The following is a 17,061-nucleotide window of genomic DNA, read 5'->3' on the forward strand; positions in this document are numbered from 1 at the left end:
CTGCATTATCAACTACCTCTATGCACACACCCCCCATTTTCCATCCCCTTAAACTGACCAAATGGTAAAATAAACATGCACAACCAATCGCTAAGTCCAATGGGACGCAGAAAAGGCACTGAACGTACACATCACTCTCGCTCTGACAATACACCAGCATTCTTTGCCAAGATGAAGTCAGAAGATCGTTTCACAGGTAGCATCCCTCACTCCCTCCCTTACCCTCACCCCCACCCCCCCCCCGCCCCACCCCATACACACACACACACATACTGAATCCCGATGCATGCTCCATACTGGTACAGCCACTATATCTAACAGTGTTTAAAATCAGCTCATGATTTGGAGGAAGTAATCAATTCCAGTGTAGATCCTCTTAGTTGTTCTGTGTTCAAGCTACATTAAATCAACTCTCTTTAAGCGGTCTCTTTAAGTTACACTTTATAAATCAAAAGTCTTGGAGTTCAGTAGTATTCATATTCCTTTGTGGTTCTAACCCCCTTGAAAACAGTAGTGTCAAAGTTCAGAGTCAGAAGATCCAGTTGAAATGGGTGGTTGCTGAGGCAACAATTTGCCAGGGGTAGAAAGCGAATCTCTCAGGCCCACTACTCAGACAGGAAATTACCCTGTTCACATAAATGCCAAATGATTTATTTATGAGATATAAGTTTCGAAAGTTTTAAATCAGATTCTTTCTGTTTCTCTCCCAATGCCGCGTCCAGCAACTTGTGAATTCTCTCACTTTATCCGATTTGCTCTCATCAGTAGTACAATGCAGGACGGAAGCCCGGCCTTGCTCAGGAAGGGGTGTTTCAGTAATTCGGAAGCCACTGCCCTCTGGGCGGGGTCTCGTACCAACAGCCGGTCCAGAAAGCCTTTTAACAAGGGAGAAACCTAGCAGGAGAAAGGAGAAAAGAGGGTTCAGAAATAAAAACATTCCGAGAATGGTCACGTACTGCCTACATTGCTCAACTGACAGCAGTCCTGAGACTTGGGACAATCACCCAGAAACAAAAGCTCAATCCTTCCACCACAGCAGGAATATAAAATTGAGTTACTCAATTACGCTCGGAATAAAATTAATGGAGATTGTGTAAATAGCAGATTATTGGGAGCTCTTGTGGTGCTGTGGTAGATTAGATTAGATTACTTACAGTGTGGAAACAGGCCCTTCGGCCCAACAAGTCCACACCGACCCGCCGAAGCGCAACCCACCCATACCCCTACATTTACTCCTTACCTAACACCACAGGCAATTTAGCATGGTCAATTCACCTGACCTGCACATCTTTGGACTGTGGGAGGAAACCGGAGCACCCGGACGAAACCCACGCAGACATGGGGAGAACGTGCAAACTCCACACAGTCAGTCGCCTGAGGCGGGAATTGAACCCAGGTCTCTGGCACTGTGGGGCAGCAGTGCTAACCACTGTGCCACCGTGCCGCCCACTTGGTAGCGTCCCTACATTTCAGTCAGGAGGCCAGTTTTAAAGTCTACCTGCTCCAGAGATTGTGCAATAATATTTCTGAACAGGTTAATGAGAAAACATTTTAAATACAGATTGTCCTAAAAGTCCATCTAGTTCGTTAATGCGTTTTAGAAAGGAAGGTCGCTTTCTCTCATGCCAGAGATCTCAGGAATTAAGAGAACTAGGCCATTTGGTCCCTCTGACCTGTTCTATCACTAATCAGATCAAACAAGATCTTAGTGACAGCCTCAAATCTCACCCATTCCCAATAGCCTTAGATTCTTGACTCACAATAGAGTCAATCAGTTTTGAACATGAATATCTTGAACAAAGTCAGTTACTTAACAACTGAAGGGAGAGGGAGGCTAAAGTCAGAACCACAGTCCTGGTGCTGGGCTCTGACCCAATATTGACTGGAATTTGTTCCTAAGCTTTCTCCCTTCCCTCGAGCTGCTCTTTAAAACCTCGGTCTTTGACCAAGCTTCTTGCATGGCTCAGCATCAAATTCTGTCTGAGAAGAACTTTCCTTATCAATTGCTTTGAATGCATTCAGTCTTAGATAAGAAAACAATTTCAGAATTTAGGATGCTAAGGCAGCTTTGACGGAGGCAACAGCCATTAGTGAGGCAATCGCTTCATGGTATTATCATTAGACTACTAATCCAGAAACTCAGCTAATGTCCCGGGGAATGTGGGTTCAAAACCCACCACCAATGGTGGTATTTGAATTCAATAAGAAAAAAATCTGGAATGAAGAATAATGAATCCATTGTCAGAAAATCCCATCTGGTTGACTAATGTCCTTTAGGGACGGAAACTGCCATCCTTACCTGGTCTGGCCTACACATGACTCCAAACCCACAGCAATCTGATTGGCTCTTAACTGCCCTCTGGGCAATTAGGGATGGACAATAGTGCTGGCCTGGCCACTGACAGCCTCATTCCATGAATGAGTAAATAAACTACATAGTGAGTTTTGAGAAGAACTGTAGCTCAGGTTGAGGTTCTTGATGTAGGTTTGCTTGCTGAGCTGGAAGGTTCATTTTCAGACGTTTCGTCACCATTCTAGGAACATTAGTGAGCCTCCGGATGAAACACTGGTGGTATGGCCCGCTTTCTATTTACGTGTTTAGGTTTCCTTGGGTTGGTGATGTCATTTCCTGTGGTGATGTCATTTCCTATTCTTTTTCTCGGGGGGGGGGTAGTAAATGGGCTCCAAGTTGATGTATTTGTTGATAGAGTTCCAGGTGGAATGGCAAGCTCCTAGGGATTCTTGTGAGTGTCTTTCGATTTGCCTTGTCCTAGGATGGATGTGTTGTCCCAGTCGAAGTGGTGTCCTTCCTCCTCTGTATGTAAGGATACTAGCGAGAGTGGGTCATGTCTTTTTGTGGCTAGTTGATATTCAAGTAACCTGGTGGTTAGTTTTCTGCCTGTTTGTCCAATGTAGTGTTTGTTACAGTTCTTGCAAGGTACTTTGTAAATGACATTAGTTTTTTGTTATCTATAGCGGATCTTTCAAGTTCATTAGCTTCTGTTCTAGTGTGTTGGTGGGTTTGTGGACTACCATGATGTCAAGGGGTCGGAGTAGTCTGGCAGTCATTTCCGAGATGCCTTTGACTTAGGGGAGAGTGGCTAGGGTTTCTGGATGGGTTGTCTCTGCTTGTTGGGGTTTGTTGCTGAGAAATCGGCAGACTGTGTTCACTGGGTACCCATTCTTTTTGAATACACTGTATAGGTGATTTTCCTCTGCTCTGCGTAGTTCTTCTGTGCTGCGGTATGTACAGTATCCTTATGTACAGATAAGGAAGGACACCACTCCGACTGGGACAACAGGTCCAACTGGACAAGCCAAACAGAGACATGCACAAGAATCATGGCATCCTAGAAGCATGGCATTCCAGCCTGAACTCTATCAATAAACACATTGACTTGGACCCCATTTACCACCACCTGATAAAGGAATAGGAAATGTCACCACAGGAAATGACGCCACCAAGGAAACTTAAACACACAAATAGAAAGCGGGCCATGCCACCAGAGGCTCACTGCTGATGATACCTAGTATGGTGACAAAACAATGTCTGAAAACAAACCTTCCAGCTCAATGAGCAAACCTATATCCATAAAACTACATAAATTCAGACTCCTGAATGCATTCAGCTTTAGATAAGAAAACAATCTCAGAATTTCTAAACTCATATAAATAAAGCCAAATAGACAAAGGTTGTTATTTTTGCAAAGGTTTTCCACCCTTAATAAGTTGTATGCTTTTTTTTGTTGCAGCCAGACACATCCTTTCTCTGGGGGTGAATGGATAAACTTGCTGAGCAGCATTCTCCCACTGGTTCGGACAAGGGAAAGTGCAATGAAAGTTATTTGTGATCTGGCTCTGTATCTGCAAGCAGCTGGTTGGTGGCTCTCAGTCAGCTGGCTGGGTGAGGAGACACCAGCTTTGGAGCTGAAGCTTGCTGTTACAAAGAAACTTTGATGTCACTCTCAACTCCAGGGTGATCAAAGTGATCAGATTATAACACATCTTGACTTTTAAGTTTCAAGAGTTTAAAAGTGATCACTCCAGTAAGACACACATTTCTCCAGAATTGTCAGCAGTCATTGGAGCTGAGTAGATTGTATGGAGATATTATTGAAAGGGGGACTTGATAGGGCAGATCTGGCGAAATTTGTTTTCCCTGTGGGACAGTCCAGGACGAGAGGGCGCAATCCCAGAATAAGGAATCACCCATTTGAGACAGAGATGAAGAAAAAATCCTTCTCTCAGTGGGTGATGAATTTGCAGAATTCTTTACCAGAGTGTGTTGACAAGGCTGGTGTCATGCGGTATATTCTAGGCTGAGAGAGACAGACAGATTTATAAGGGAAGTAGGTAGGGGAATTAAGGATTATAGGGAAAAGGCAGGAAAGTGGAACTGAGGATTATCTGACCAGCCACAATCTCACTGAACGATGAATGGCTTCTACTTCTATGTCTAAAGATGTTAATAGTCCCAAATTCCTGCGACTGCTCAATTTACTGAAGCAGTAAAGATGAGGAACCTATTTTTATAGGTGTTGCCAATCTCTGGATTGTTCCACTTCTTTAAGTGCAGTCCATTCCTCACTGCATTAATGAATTATGCACATTACCTTTTGGCCATTCTTCAGTTTGGGCGGCAGATTGTCCCGTATCATTTTCATGGCCTTCAGAGGAGGTTCATTGAAATATGGAGGTTCCCCATCGACCATTTCAATTACCATGATACCCAAAGACCAGATATCCACCTGGAAACAAAGCGAGGGCCTTGAGTTACTCATGCTCAGCAAAAAGATGAACAGCCCTTGAACCCTGAGCACTGTCCTTCATGCAGTTAACAAGGCATCAAGAAAGAAACCATTGAAATATTTTCAGAATGATAAAAATCAGACAGCTAATAAAGACAGATACTTATAGTGATTGTAATGAGATTGCCAGGTGGACCTCATAATGGGGCTCAATGGTGTTGTGCTGGAAAAGCATAGCAGGTCAGGCAGCTTTAGATGATCAGGAAAATTGACATTTTGGGGAAAAGCCCTTCATCAGGAATGAGGCTGCTGTGCTTTTCCAGCACCACACTCTTGACTCTAATCTCCAGCATCTTCAGTACTAACTTTCACCCTGATTGGGGCTGTTAAACTGGTCCAATCAAGGAACCCTGGCTGACAGATATAAACAGGAGGGCCAGAGGTTCTGTTCACTCTGGGAGCTGGCTCTGAGGAAGCTGGAGCCTTGTCAAGTATCATGTAAATGTAAAGAAAGGTTGACAGGGTGACAGAATACCAGCCTCTGGAGAATTATTTCATATTCACTGAACATAATGATACTAAAAAAAGTTCCTCCGTTGCTTTCTAAATAACATAGCAGATTTCATTCTCTCTGACCACATATTTATGACAAGAAGAAAAAAAAAATTCTTGTCAACTCCGATCAAACAACTAGTTTAATCAGAGAGTCAAATTTAGACTCAGCACCCTAAAAACCTGTGTATAGGTGTACATAATATCCGAGGACTGGAGACTGCAGTCCTGAAAATGGCCGTAATGCAACAGCCTGAGTCAAGTGGCTGTTCCTCACAAGCAGTTTTAGAAAGCTATTTGACTATGGAGAGCATCGCCAAACTAGTGCTCAACCAACATCTTCTGATTCTTTTCATAGGGCGCTGACTTAAGTGTTCAATACTTGATTAGTATAACTCAGCCAATAGAAAAGGTCAAATCTGGGTGCTCTTGATTTGTTCGGCTTACTGCTGTGGTTGTGTGCTGCACTTTTGTTTTTACAGAGGCACAGCTGATTTATTCCACTGTGTCAATATGAAACAGGCAAGTTTAATTTTCTGTGAAAAGTTGGTTATATTAATATGAATGCCAAATTCAATTGTAAACGACGTACTGACTCTCCATCACTTCCCAGTGCAGAAATAAACCGATGATGTTACCTCAGGTCCATACGGCAACCGAGAGATTAACTCTGGTGCCATCCAGTAAGGAGTGCCCACCAGTGACTTGCGTCTTGGTACATCTTTCGATACCTGGGCACAGAATCCAAAGTCTGAAAGCTTCACCTTTAAAGAAAGACAAAAATAATGACAACTAGGCTTCACAGACATTAACTCAGAGAGAAACAAAAGCTGCAGAGAAACCCAGTGTCTGTGGAGAGGAAGCAGTTTATGTTTCGGGTCCCGTTACCTTTCTTCACAACTGGGTCACTGGACCTGAAACAGTGACTCTGCTTTCACTCCAGATTTGCTGAGGTTCTCCAGCAACTTCTGCTTTTGTTTCAGGTTTCCAGCATTTGCAGCTCTTGGTTTTTTTTGGTTTAGTGTACTCTGCTTTCAAACCTGAATCAAGTTGTAAGCGACCCTGTTAGGGTAATTCCTTTCTAGTGAAAAAGTCAATGTAATTTTTGTGTATCCTCTAACATTTCAGATCAGATTATTTCAGGATGGATTACAGCCCCTTAAAACCTTATGTTTATATTCAAACCCTCCCACTTGCCCCATTCTCACTCTCATTCAGATATGTTTCCTCCCATGACACCAGTGGGTTTGATCCTGTGCTGACCTATCAGCAACCACATTCCTGATGAAGGGCTCTGGCCCGAAACGTCGAATTTCCTGTTCCTTGGATGCTGCCTGACCTGCTGTGCTTTAACCAGCAACACATTTTCAGCAATGTGTAGTAATATCCCACTGTGGGTTACTGGGCATCAAACAAATCCAGGACATATTGAATGCAACCTTATTATCAAGTGCAGGGAGAGCTGTTAACCTGGGGCTGATGGTGACTGTGCTCACAGGACAGCTCAAGTCTAGGGACCTGTGCATTTGCTCATTAAGCCACAGGGAGACAGGATCACATACAGAGCCAACTGTGAGACACCTACATGGTGACTGGCTATCCTCTTCCCTATGAACGAGAGCAAAAGTTACTTATCACCAGGTGCACAAAAAGATTGTAGTACTGGATTAATTTGTTTCTCATCCTAAAACAATCTAATTAGCAAATGTCATAGGACGCCATTTTGAGGTTGTACAGGACATTGGTGAGGCCTCTCCAGGAATATTGTGTCCAGTTCTGGTCTAGGAGAAAGTGAGGTCTGCAGATGCTGGAGATCAGAGCTGAAAATGTGTTGCTGGAAAAGCACAGCAGGTCAGGCAGCATCCAAGGAGCAATTCCTGAAGAAGGGCTCATGCCCGAAACGTCGACTCTCCTGCTCCTTGGATGCTGCCTGACCTGCTGCGCTTCTCCAGCAACACATTTTCAGCTCCATTTCTGGTCTCCCTATTATAGGAAGGATATCATTAAGCAGGAGAAGGTTCAGAAGAGATTTACCAGGCTGTTACAAGGAATGGAAGATATAAAAGGAGAGGTTGGATAGGCTGGGACCCTTTTTCACTAGTGCATAGAAGACTAAGAGATAAACTTATAGAGGTCTATAAAGTCAGGAAGGGTGTAGATATGTTGAGTGGTTGGTGTCTTTTCCCTAGGATAGGGGATTTCAAGACTATGGAGCATATTTGTAAGGCTGGATGAGAAAGATTTAAAAAAGACATGGAGGTAAATTTTTGTTTTTATACAGAGTGGTTCATGAGTGGAATGAACTTCCAGAGGAAGTGGTGGATGTGGATACAGTTACAACACTGAAAAGATATTTAGACAAGTACATGAGTAGGAAAGGTTTGGAGGGAATAAGGGCCAAGCACAGACCGGTGGGACCAGTTTAGTTTGGGATTATGGTTGGCATGAACTGGTTGGACTGAATGGTCTGTTTCTGTGCTCTGTGACTCTATGACTTCATGACTATAAACCAAAAGAAGAATTTTGTGCTAGCTTAGTCTTGTACTCGTCAGGACAATTCACGAGAAATACCAACGTAAAGGGAAACCACATTTTATACAGTGAGTATTTTTACACGCACAAAAAACTTTGACAAGATGTGTTTATTTCATTATTATTCAATTCTATATGGAAAACAAACAATTTGTAAATAGAAAAAAATAAACTTTAACTTTGTCTCTCTAATTTCAGACAAGACAGATTTAAAATCTTGCTTCTGGGAAAAATCAAATTCAACTTTGCCCTGTGCAGTACCTTTTGCACCCACAAAGGGGCAGCCAAACCCTACAGGATGAGAATTATTTCAGTCACTATGGATTTTATATAATCTTTTCATGACTGGACTTATTGAAGTTCACCAATACCATTTTTAATCCACAATTGAAGGGCATGATCACAGCCCAATTGAACCGAACATCTATAAATGAGCAAGAAACAGTTTTAGGGTGGAAATTCCTTTTTTTTGACAACCATGGTTTTCAGGGATCTGTGTCCTGTTCCATCTGACTGCTGGCAGTCAGTCTTTCGATGTTTGCTGAGGACTTTGGAGACAGAAACTGTGCCTTACGGACAAGGTAGAATTTTTATTTCTTACGGTGATGTTTCCAAACTGCAGTCCCTAGCACCATCCATTCACCAAAAATGCTCCCCAAGGTATGAGGAAGTCAGTCAGCCAGCCAGCCAGTGTAAGCAGGAGAGCATTTGCTCACTGCATTAGGCCAAGGGAGAGTGAATGAGTGAGAAGGGGAAAAACAGGTGAGGGGCTTAGGGCAGGTGAAGGTAAATGAAGTAACAGAGCACATTTCAGAGAAGGAAAGCAATTGAACAGATGAGAACTGGGGATTTCAGCACCTACAATAATTAATTTCATAATGTTTTTGGATGTAAGTTCGCTTGCTGAGCAGGAAGGTTTATTTCCAGACGTTCCATTACCCTACCAGGTAACGTCTTCAGTGGGCCTCAGACAAAGCAATGTTGAAAATTCCTGCCTTGTATTTATATGTTTGGATTTCTTTTGGTTAGTGATGTCATTTCCTGTGGTGAAGTAATTTCCTGTTCCTTTTCTCAGGGGGTGGTAGGCGGAGTCTAACCCGATGTGATTGTTGATAGAGTTCCAGTTGGAATGCCATGCTTCTAGGAATTTTCGTGCGTGTCTTTGTTTGGCTTGTCCCAGGGTGGATGTGTTGTCCCAGTCGAAGTGGTGTCCTTCCTTACCGTATGTAAGGATACTAGTGAGAGAGGGTCATGTCTTTTAGTGGCTAGTTGGTGTTCATGTATCCTAGTGGCTAGTTTTCTGCCCATTTGTCCACCTTAGTGTTTGTTACAGTCCTTGCATGGTATTTTGTAAATGACATTAATTTTGTTCATTGTCTGTATAGGGTCTTTCAAGTTCATTCGCTGCTGTTTTAGTGTGTTGTTGGGTTTGTGGGCTACCATGATGCCAAGGGGTCAGAGTTATCTGCCAGTCATTTCCGAGATGTCTTTGATGTGGGGGAGAGTGGCTAGGGTTTCTGGACATGTTTTGTCTGCTTGTTTGGGTTTGTTGCTGAGAAATTGGTGGACCGTGTTCATTGGGTACCTATTCTTTTTGAATACACGGTATAGGTGATTTTCCTCTGCTCTGCACAGTTCCTCTGTACTGCAGTGTGTGTTGGCTCGTTGAAATAATGTTCTGATGCAGCTCTGTTTGCGAATAGCGTGCAAGAACTGTAACAAACACTACATTGGACAAACAGGCAGAAAACTAGCCACCAGGATACATGAACACCAACTAGCCGCAAAAAGATGACCCTCTCTCATTAGTATCCTTACATATGGATAAGGAAGGACACCACTTCGACTGGGACAACACATCCATCTTAGGACAAGCCAAAGAAAGACATACACGAAAATTCCTAGAAGCATAGCATTCCAACTGGAACTCTATCAACAAACATCGAGTTAGACCCCTTCTACTACCCCCTGAGAAAAGGAACAGGAAGTGACTTCACCACAGGAAATGACATCACTAACCCAAAGAAACCCAAACATATAAATAGAAAGCAGGAATTTTCAGCATTACTTCGCCTGAGGCCCACTGAAGACGTTACCCAGTAGGGTAATGGAACATCTGGAAATGAATCTTCCAGCTCAGCGATTAAACCTACATCTAATACCTCAACCTGAGCTACAAATCTTCTCAAAACTCGCTAATTTCATACAGTTACAGAAATGTGCAGCATGCAAACAGACTTTTAGTCCAACTTATCCAAATCAACCAGATATCATAAATTTTTAGTCCCATTTGTTATCCTCTAAACCCATCCTATTCATATACCCATCCAGATGACTTTTAAACGCTGTAATTGTACCAGCATCCATCACTTCATTTGGCAGCTCATTCCATACATGCATCACCCTTTGCCTGAAAAAGATGCCCCTTAGGTCCCTTTTATATCTTCCCCTCTCACCTGAAAGTTATGCCCTTAGTTTTGGACTCCCCTACCCTGGGAGAAATATTTTGACTATTTATCCTATCCACACCCCTCACGATTTTATAAACCCCTCAATCTCCATGCTCCAAGGAAACCAACAACAGCCTATCCAGCTTCTCCCTATAACTCAAACGCTTCAACCCTGGCAACATCCTTGTAAATCTTTTCTGCACCCTTTCAAGTTTAACAATATCTCTCCTACAGCAGAGAGACCAGACATGAAGTCAGAATTTCTGTAGCAAGGTCTCTATAAAGGGGAAGAAACAGAGTAACCCCCATTGATAAAGTGCCTATGTAGATTATATGTGGAGATTGGGGCCATCTTCACAAACAAAGGGGGTTCGTAGACCCAATAATTCAGCTCCTTCATAAAGGTGGGGAGAAAGTGAGGTCTGCAGATGCTGGAGATCAGAGCTGAAAATGTGTTGCTGGAAAAGCGCAGCAGGTCAGGCAGCATCCAAGGAGCAGGAGATTCGACGTTTCAGGCATAAGCCCTTCTTCAGGAATCAGCCCCTGAAGAAGGGCTTATGCCCGAAATGTCGAATCTCCTGTTCCTTGGATGCTGCCTGACCTGCTGCGCTTTTCCAGCAACACATTTTCAGCTCCTTCATAAAGGTGTGCAGTTGGGTGAGTTCCCAATGTCCTTACCAACGTACCCCTCTTTCCACAAGCATTTTATCAGGGTGGGGCTGGGGGCAAAACATCATGCAATGCCGTGAGGGATAAATGACTGGTTGCTTAATTCAAAAACAATAATGTGACTGTTGACCCATATCCCAAACTTTAAATGTTCAATAGCATGTATTTTGCATTGGACAAGCACAGCCTAAAGACTATTCTTACCAGGAATAATGCAGATAGATAGGGGGATTCCCGACCGTCGTTTAAATAATAAAAAGATGCCACTTTCTATTCCCATCTGATTTCCCATCTTTGTCCGTCAAAGTGAATTAATTAGTATTACACTTACCCTTCCATCGTGTGTTAAGAGAATGGAGTCACTCTTAATGTCTCTGTGGATCACACCCTGCGCATGTAGAACAGCTAACCCCTTCAGAACAGACAGACAAACGGTTGCTATCTGTTCTTCATTCATCCTGTAGAACAGAATTCAACATGTCAGGTTAATTAATGCCAGTAACCTTCAGGAGAAAGATACTCCAAGACAATTTTAATTCTTTGTTACAATGACAAGATAAAGAGACATTTGTAAAAGGCTTTGCTGCTGCCAAAACTGAAGTGGCTCTTGTGGCTCTGTGGTACTGTCCCACCTCTGGGCCAAGAGATGAGAGTTCAAATCCCACCTGCTCCAGAGGTGGGATTAGTAAAAGCAACCAAAATGGGGGTGTATGTTTAAGTGGAAAAGGCTAAATTTTTACTACAAGGAGAACACATCATAATTGTCCAAAATTGAACTCAGGAGCGAAATGCATTTTCAAACTAAACATAATCATTTTAGATTAAAATTTCCACTTTGCTGTGCGCTCTCCAGCTGTTCAGTGTCCATTTTTAAGTACATCTTCACAAATCTGTGTTGCACATTATTCCTGGACTGCAGTAACCATGTATAGGCATATGATTTTAGAACAAATTCTTCAGAACGTAGGAACCTTTTTTCCTCCACAGAATTGCAGGTCTCAGAGGCTGATGTCTGGCCTATTCTAACTCTTTTTCAATGGATGGCTCTGGTCAACAGTTTGCCTTTGCCTCACTGCTCTCTGGACCAGCTCAGCTGAAACCAGCCAACTTAATACACATATCACTACAGCATCAGCTTGTAACTGTGTGTGGGGTGACCCCTCCACTCCCCGCCCATTCCGCCATCTCCATCATATACCAACCCTCTTCAGAGCTGTCACCCTCACTCCCACAAAGCAATCAGGAGCTGGTTGCAGAAGTGATCAGAGAAGGGAGTCACAGTTGCACAGCAATTGCCATTTCACACATTTATGTGCCACTGCAGATGCTGATCAGTCTTGCATTAAAACATCTCATCAGTGCTCGCTCCAATAGGAGATCCATACCTGGTATGCGTTACAATGTCAGTTAGCGCCCCTCCTTCCAGGAATTCCATCACCACCCACAGCTCGTCATCTACCAGGTAACTATTGTACATTTCCACAACATTTTCATGATGGTAGTCTCGCATGATCACAACCTGCAGAGAAACAAAAGGAAGGCATGTGTGTGACTGTCACTGCAGGGATTACACTGGCGCAGCTCACACACCAACAGCTCAGTTATAATCTAAAGAGGCAATCTCCCTCACCAAAATTTATTGCTCATAAAACATTTTATAGCCAGATCGCCGTGCTATCCTCAACTGTTATGGGACAGCCACGCTCGCATCTCTGTTTCAGTCAGACTGCGGCAGCCTTTTACATCAGGTAGTTTTTTCAAACTCAAGTTTCAAAACACATCAATGAAATATATTGGAATGTAAGCTGCTTATTATTAATAACCACTGTACAGGAATGTAAGTCCAAGCATCAGAGACTACAGTTGCAAAGTGTCTTATGGCATTGGACAGGCAAGTGTTCAAACCTGACCTCCAATTGGCAAAACGGAACTCAGCAAATCTGGTCCTTGGGGTCGGAAGATTCCAGTCTAAGATGAAGGGGTTTAAACACACACTACACAGAAATAATATGTAGACCGAACAGTCAACAGTAACGCTACACACAAGCCTCACCCCCTTCTCTACTTCATCTGCTTCTGTATATTTAACTAGAACTTAAATATATTTATGCCACTCAACTTACTGCCATAGGGATAAATTCCAGGCTCGAACCACTCTGAATATGGATGCTTTCCTGAATTCCTTATTCTTAATATCTTCTGGAGGTGGCCTAGCAAGCTGTTCAATTACTTAATAAAAAAAAACCCAAGGCACCAATACTCCAGGCCTGTAATAAACAAACAGACACACGTGGACTGCAGCAACGCATTGTAATCTTCTTATCAGCGTTTGGAAACTAGGCAATAAAACAGTGGCCTTGCCAGTAATGCACATATCCTGTGCATGAAGTATTTTCAAAAATATTACGGTCATGATGGCAGGCACTCAGGGCCATTGCAAACATTCATCAGTAACCTTCAAGCACAACTTGTGTTGAGGGGCTTCTGGTTTGCAAGTCAATGCTACAACTGCGATTAGGCGATGTGCAGCTGGTGCAGCCAGACCTGCTCTGGTATCAGTAATGGCTTTTGCAAGTAAACACCAGACTTGGCATAAGTGTATTTATCATCCTGAAATTCCAAAGTGACTGCAAAATAAATGCTTAGCGCGGCTCCAATTCTTCTGTACTCCATTTAGCTTTTCTTAAAAACTCAACTCAAGAGTTTAAATTCCCATAGGGACGGCTCCTTCTTACAAAGCTGGAGGAACGCCTCATATTTCTCCTTGGGACCCTGCAACCAATTGGGATAAGTGTGGATTTCAACAGCTTCCTCATTCCCCCTCCTCCCCACATTATCCCAGCACCCTCTGGACCTGTCCATCACTCCCCCCTCTGACCTGTCACCTTCTCCCTCACCTTCATCCACCTATCGCTCTCTCAGCTACCTTTTCCCCAAACGCGACCCCCTTCCATTTATCTCTCAGCCCCAGCCCACAAGCCTCATTCCTGAAGAAGGGCTGATGCCTGAAATCTCGATTCTCCTGCTCCTCGGTTGCTGCCTGACCTGCTGTGCTTTTCCAGCACCACACTCTCGACTCTGATCTCCAGCATCTGCAGTCCTCACTTTCTCCTGGTTTCTCTTGTGCCAATGCAGTACCAGCGCTGGACCCCAAGAGGATGCTCATTAATGCCTGAGCACCACATCCTCATTATCCACTGTCAGATCAAACCTAGTTCACAATGGGGTCTAACAGAATTAACATGGATCCACTTTACGTAACTGGGTTATATGGAGGCCACCTCATTTGACAGTGGGATATTATTTTGCCAAATCATAATTCCGATCATTCCAGGAGAAATCCTCTGCCCCACTGCCTTGAGGTCAGCCAGTAAATATACCAGGCAGCAGAAACGGTCCAGGTTCAATTAAGGTCCTCAAAAGGAGACTTTCATAAGGAGTGCTCCCAGCATATTTAGGGTGGGGCAACGTGCTAGAAAGAGCAAATCAATTGCAATTCCCTTTCCCGGTCAGAATCTGGTGGTCCCTGCACCAGAAACGGCATGGGGATTTAGCAAGGTGGTGAGGTGACTCTCCCATAGCTGAATAACCCACAAATTCTAATCATGGAAGCTCACAAATTACGATTTCAATGAAGCTTTAGATCTCATTCAGTCCTCAACCTGTCTCACCAACACTGACAGGAGAACACTGAGCCAGGGGACACTAGCAACAGGAGAGTTGGAACTGACTGACTGATATGAAACAGGTTTGTGGTTAGTTACATTTTCAGGCCAGAGGAAGATTTAATGTCGAATCCACCAGGGGTCAGTTGGGACCTTTACTTTTGTTGATGTACATTAATGGCCTAGACTTTGGTGTATACAAGGAGAAAGTGAGGTCTGCAGATGCTGGAGATCAGAGCTGAAAATGTGTTGCTGGAAAAGCGCAGCATCCAAAGAGCAGGAGAATCGACGTTTCGGGCACGAGCTCTTCTTCAGGAAGGTGTATACTACACAATTTCAAAATATGCAGAAGATATAAAACTTAGATACAATGTGAGTTGAGAGGAAGATAACATAGAACTTCGAAAGCATGGAGACAAGGTTGTGAAATGGTGATTTTTAAAATTTATTCATGGATGTGGGTATAACTGGCCAGCCCAGCATTTATTGCTCAGCAGACAGCAGGCCACATGTAGGCCTGGCCAGGTAAGGATGGCAGTTTCCTTCCCAAAAGGACATTAGTGAACCAGATGGGTTTTTCAAACAATCAACACTAGATTCATGGTCATCATTAGACTCTTAATTCTAGATCTTGATTGAATTCAAATTCCACCATCTGCTGTGGCAGGATCCAAACCCGGGTCCCCAAAGCATTACTTGGGTCGGTGGTTTAACAGTATAGTGATAGCATGAGACCACTGCCTCCCTTTGAAGTGGCAGATGAAGTTTAGTTCAGAGAAATGAGGGGTGATTCATCTTTATAGGGAGAACATGCAAGGACAAGAAGAAATAAAGGAGCATCTCTAAAAGGGGGCACAGGAACAAAGGGGCACAGGAACAAAGGGATCTGGGTTTGGACATTCAGGGATCATTGAAGGTGAAAGGACAGGTTGAGAGAGCGGTTAATAAAGTGCACAATATTCTAGACTGTATTAAAGGGTACAAAGACAAGGCAATCACGTTGTACTTATGGAAGACAATTATTGAGCTTCAGCTGGAATATCACATCCATTTCTCAGCGCTGCACTTTGGGAAGGATGTGAAGGCATTAGAAAAGGTGCAGACAAGATTCACAAGAATGATTTCGAGCATGGGGAACCTCAGTTAAGAGAGGGCAGAAACTGTTTTTCTTGAAGAGAAGTCATGTAAGGTATGGACAGAGTAGATCAGGAAAAACAGTTCCCACTCAGAGCCTCTACAGTATGGAACTGAGCCATTCAGCTCATTGAGCCCACCCAGACCTGTCTGCCCTCCTCTCTCCCTGTAACTGCATTTCCCATGGTTAATCCACCAAGCTTGCACATCCCTGGACACTACGAGCAATTTTCTATGGCCAATCCACCTTAACCTGCACATCTTTGGAGTGCAGGAGGAAACCGGAGCACTCGGAGGAAACCCACGCAGACACGGGGAGAATGTGCAAACTCCACACAGTCAGTCGCTGAGAGTGGAATCGAACCTGGGTCCCAGGCACTGTGAGGCAGCAGTGCTAACCACTGAGCCATCGTGCCGTTTTCCTCAAGAAAGGATCAAGAACAAGATTTAAAGCAAAAGACTCAAAGATAGAAGACAGAAGGTGGTGGTGGAGGCGTTGTTTTTCAGACTGGAGGCCTGTGACCAATGGAGTGCCACAAGGATCAGTGCTGGGTCCACTACCTTTCATCATTTATATAAATGATTTGGATGGGAGCATAAGAGATATAGTAAGAAAGTTGCTGATGACACCAAAATTGGAGGTGTAGTGGACAGCAAAGAAGATTACCTCAGATTATAATGGGATCTTGATCAGATGGGCCAAAGGGCTGAGAAGTGACAGATGGAGTTTAATTTAGATAAATATGAGATACTGTATTTTGGGAAAGCAAATCTTAGCAGGACTTATGCACTTAATGGTAAGGTCCTGGGGAGTGTTGCTGAACATAGAGACCTTGGAGTGCAGGTTCATAGCTCCTTGAAAATGGAGTCGCAGGTAGGTAGGATAGTGAAGGCGGTGTTTGGTATGCTTTCCTTTATTGGTCAGAGTATTGAGTACAGGAGTTGGGGGGGTCATGTTGCAGCTGTACAGGACATTGGTTAGGCCACTGTTGGAATATTGCGTGCAAGTCTGGTCTCCTTCTTATCGGAAAGATGTTGTGAAACTTGAACGGGTTCAGAAAAGATTTACAAGGATGTTGCCAGGGTTGGAGGATTTGAGCTACAGGGAGAGGCTGAACAGGCTGGGGCTGTTTTCCCTGGAGAGTCGAAGGCTGAGGGGTGACCTTATAGAGGTTTATCAAATCATGCAGGACATTTCCCTGAGGTGGGGGAGTCCAGAACTAGAGGGCATAGGTTTAGGGTGAGAGGGGAAAGATATAAAAGAGACCTAAGATGCAACTTTTTCACTCAGAGAATCATAGGTGTATGAAA

General features: G+C 43.6%; 1 protein-coding gene across 3 annotated transcripts in view; it reads right to left on the reverse strand.

Moving 5' to 3' along the window:
- Positions 1 to 259: 259 nt before the first annotated feature.
- pak4 (p21 protein (Cdc42/Rac)-activated kinase 4) overlaps positions 260 to 17,061 on the reverse strand; it is a 136,165-nt gene continuing 119,363 nt past the window's right edge. For all 3 annotated transcript variants that reach the window (XM_060855976.1, XM_060855975.1, XM_060855977.1), the window contains 5 exons: positions 12,337 to 12,470; positions 11,283 to 11,409; positions 5,939 to 6,064; positions 4,614 to 4,748; positions 260 to 894 (listed from right to left, as the gene is read on the reverse strand). In XM_060855976.1, the coding sequence (XP_060711959.1) occupies positions 739 to 894; positions 4,614 to 4,748; positions 5,939 to 6,064; positions 11,283 to 11,409; positions 12,337 to 12,470 (678 nt within the window). In that variant the 3' untranslated portion in view covers positions 260 to 738. The remainder of the gene's footprint in view (positions 895 to 4,613; positions 4,749 to 5,938; positions 6,065 to 11,282; positions 11,410 to 12,336; positions 12,471 to 17,061) is intronic.

This window comes from Hemiscyllium ocellatum, chromosome 47, assembly GCF_020745735.1.
Source record: "Hemiscyllium ocellatum isolate sHemOce1 chromosome 47, sHemOce1.pat.X.cur, whole genome shotgun sequence".
Taxonomy (NCBI): domain Eukaryota; kingdom Metazoa; phylum Chordata; class Chondrichthyes; order Orectolobiformes; family Hemiscylliidae; genus Hemiscyllium; species Hemiscyllium ocellatum.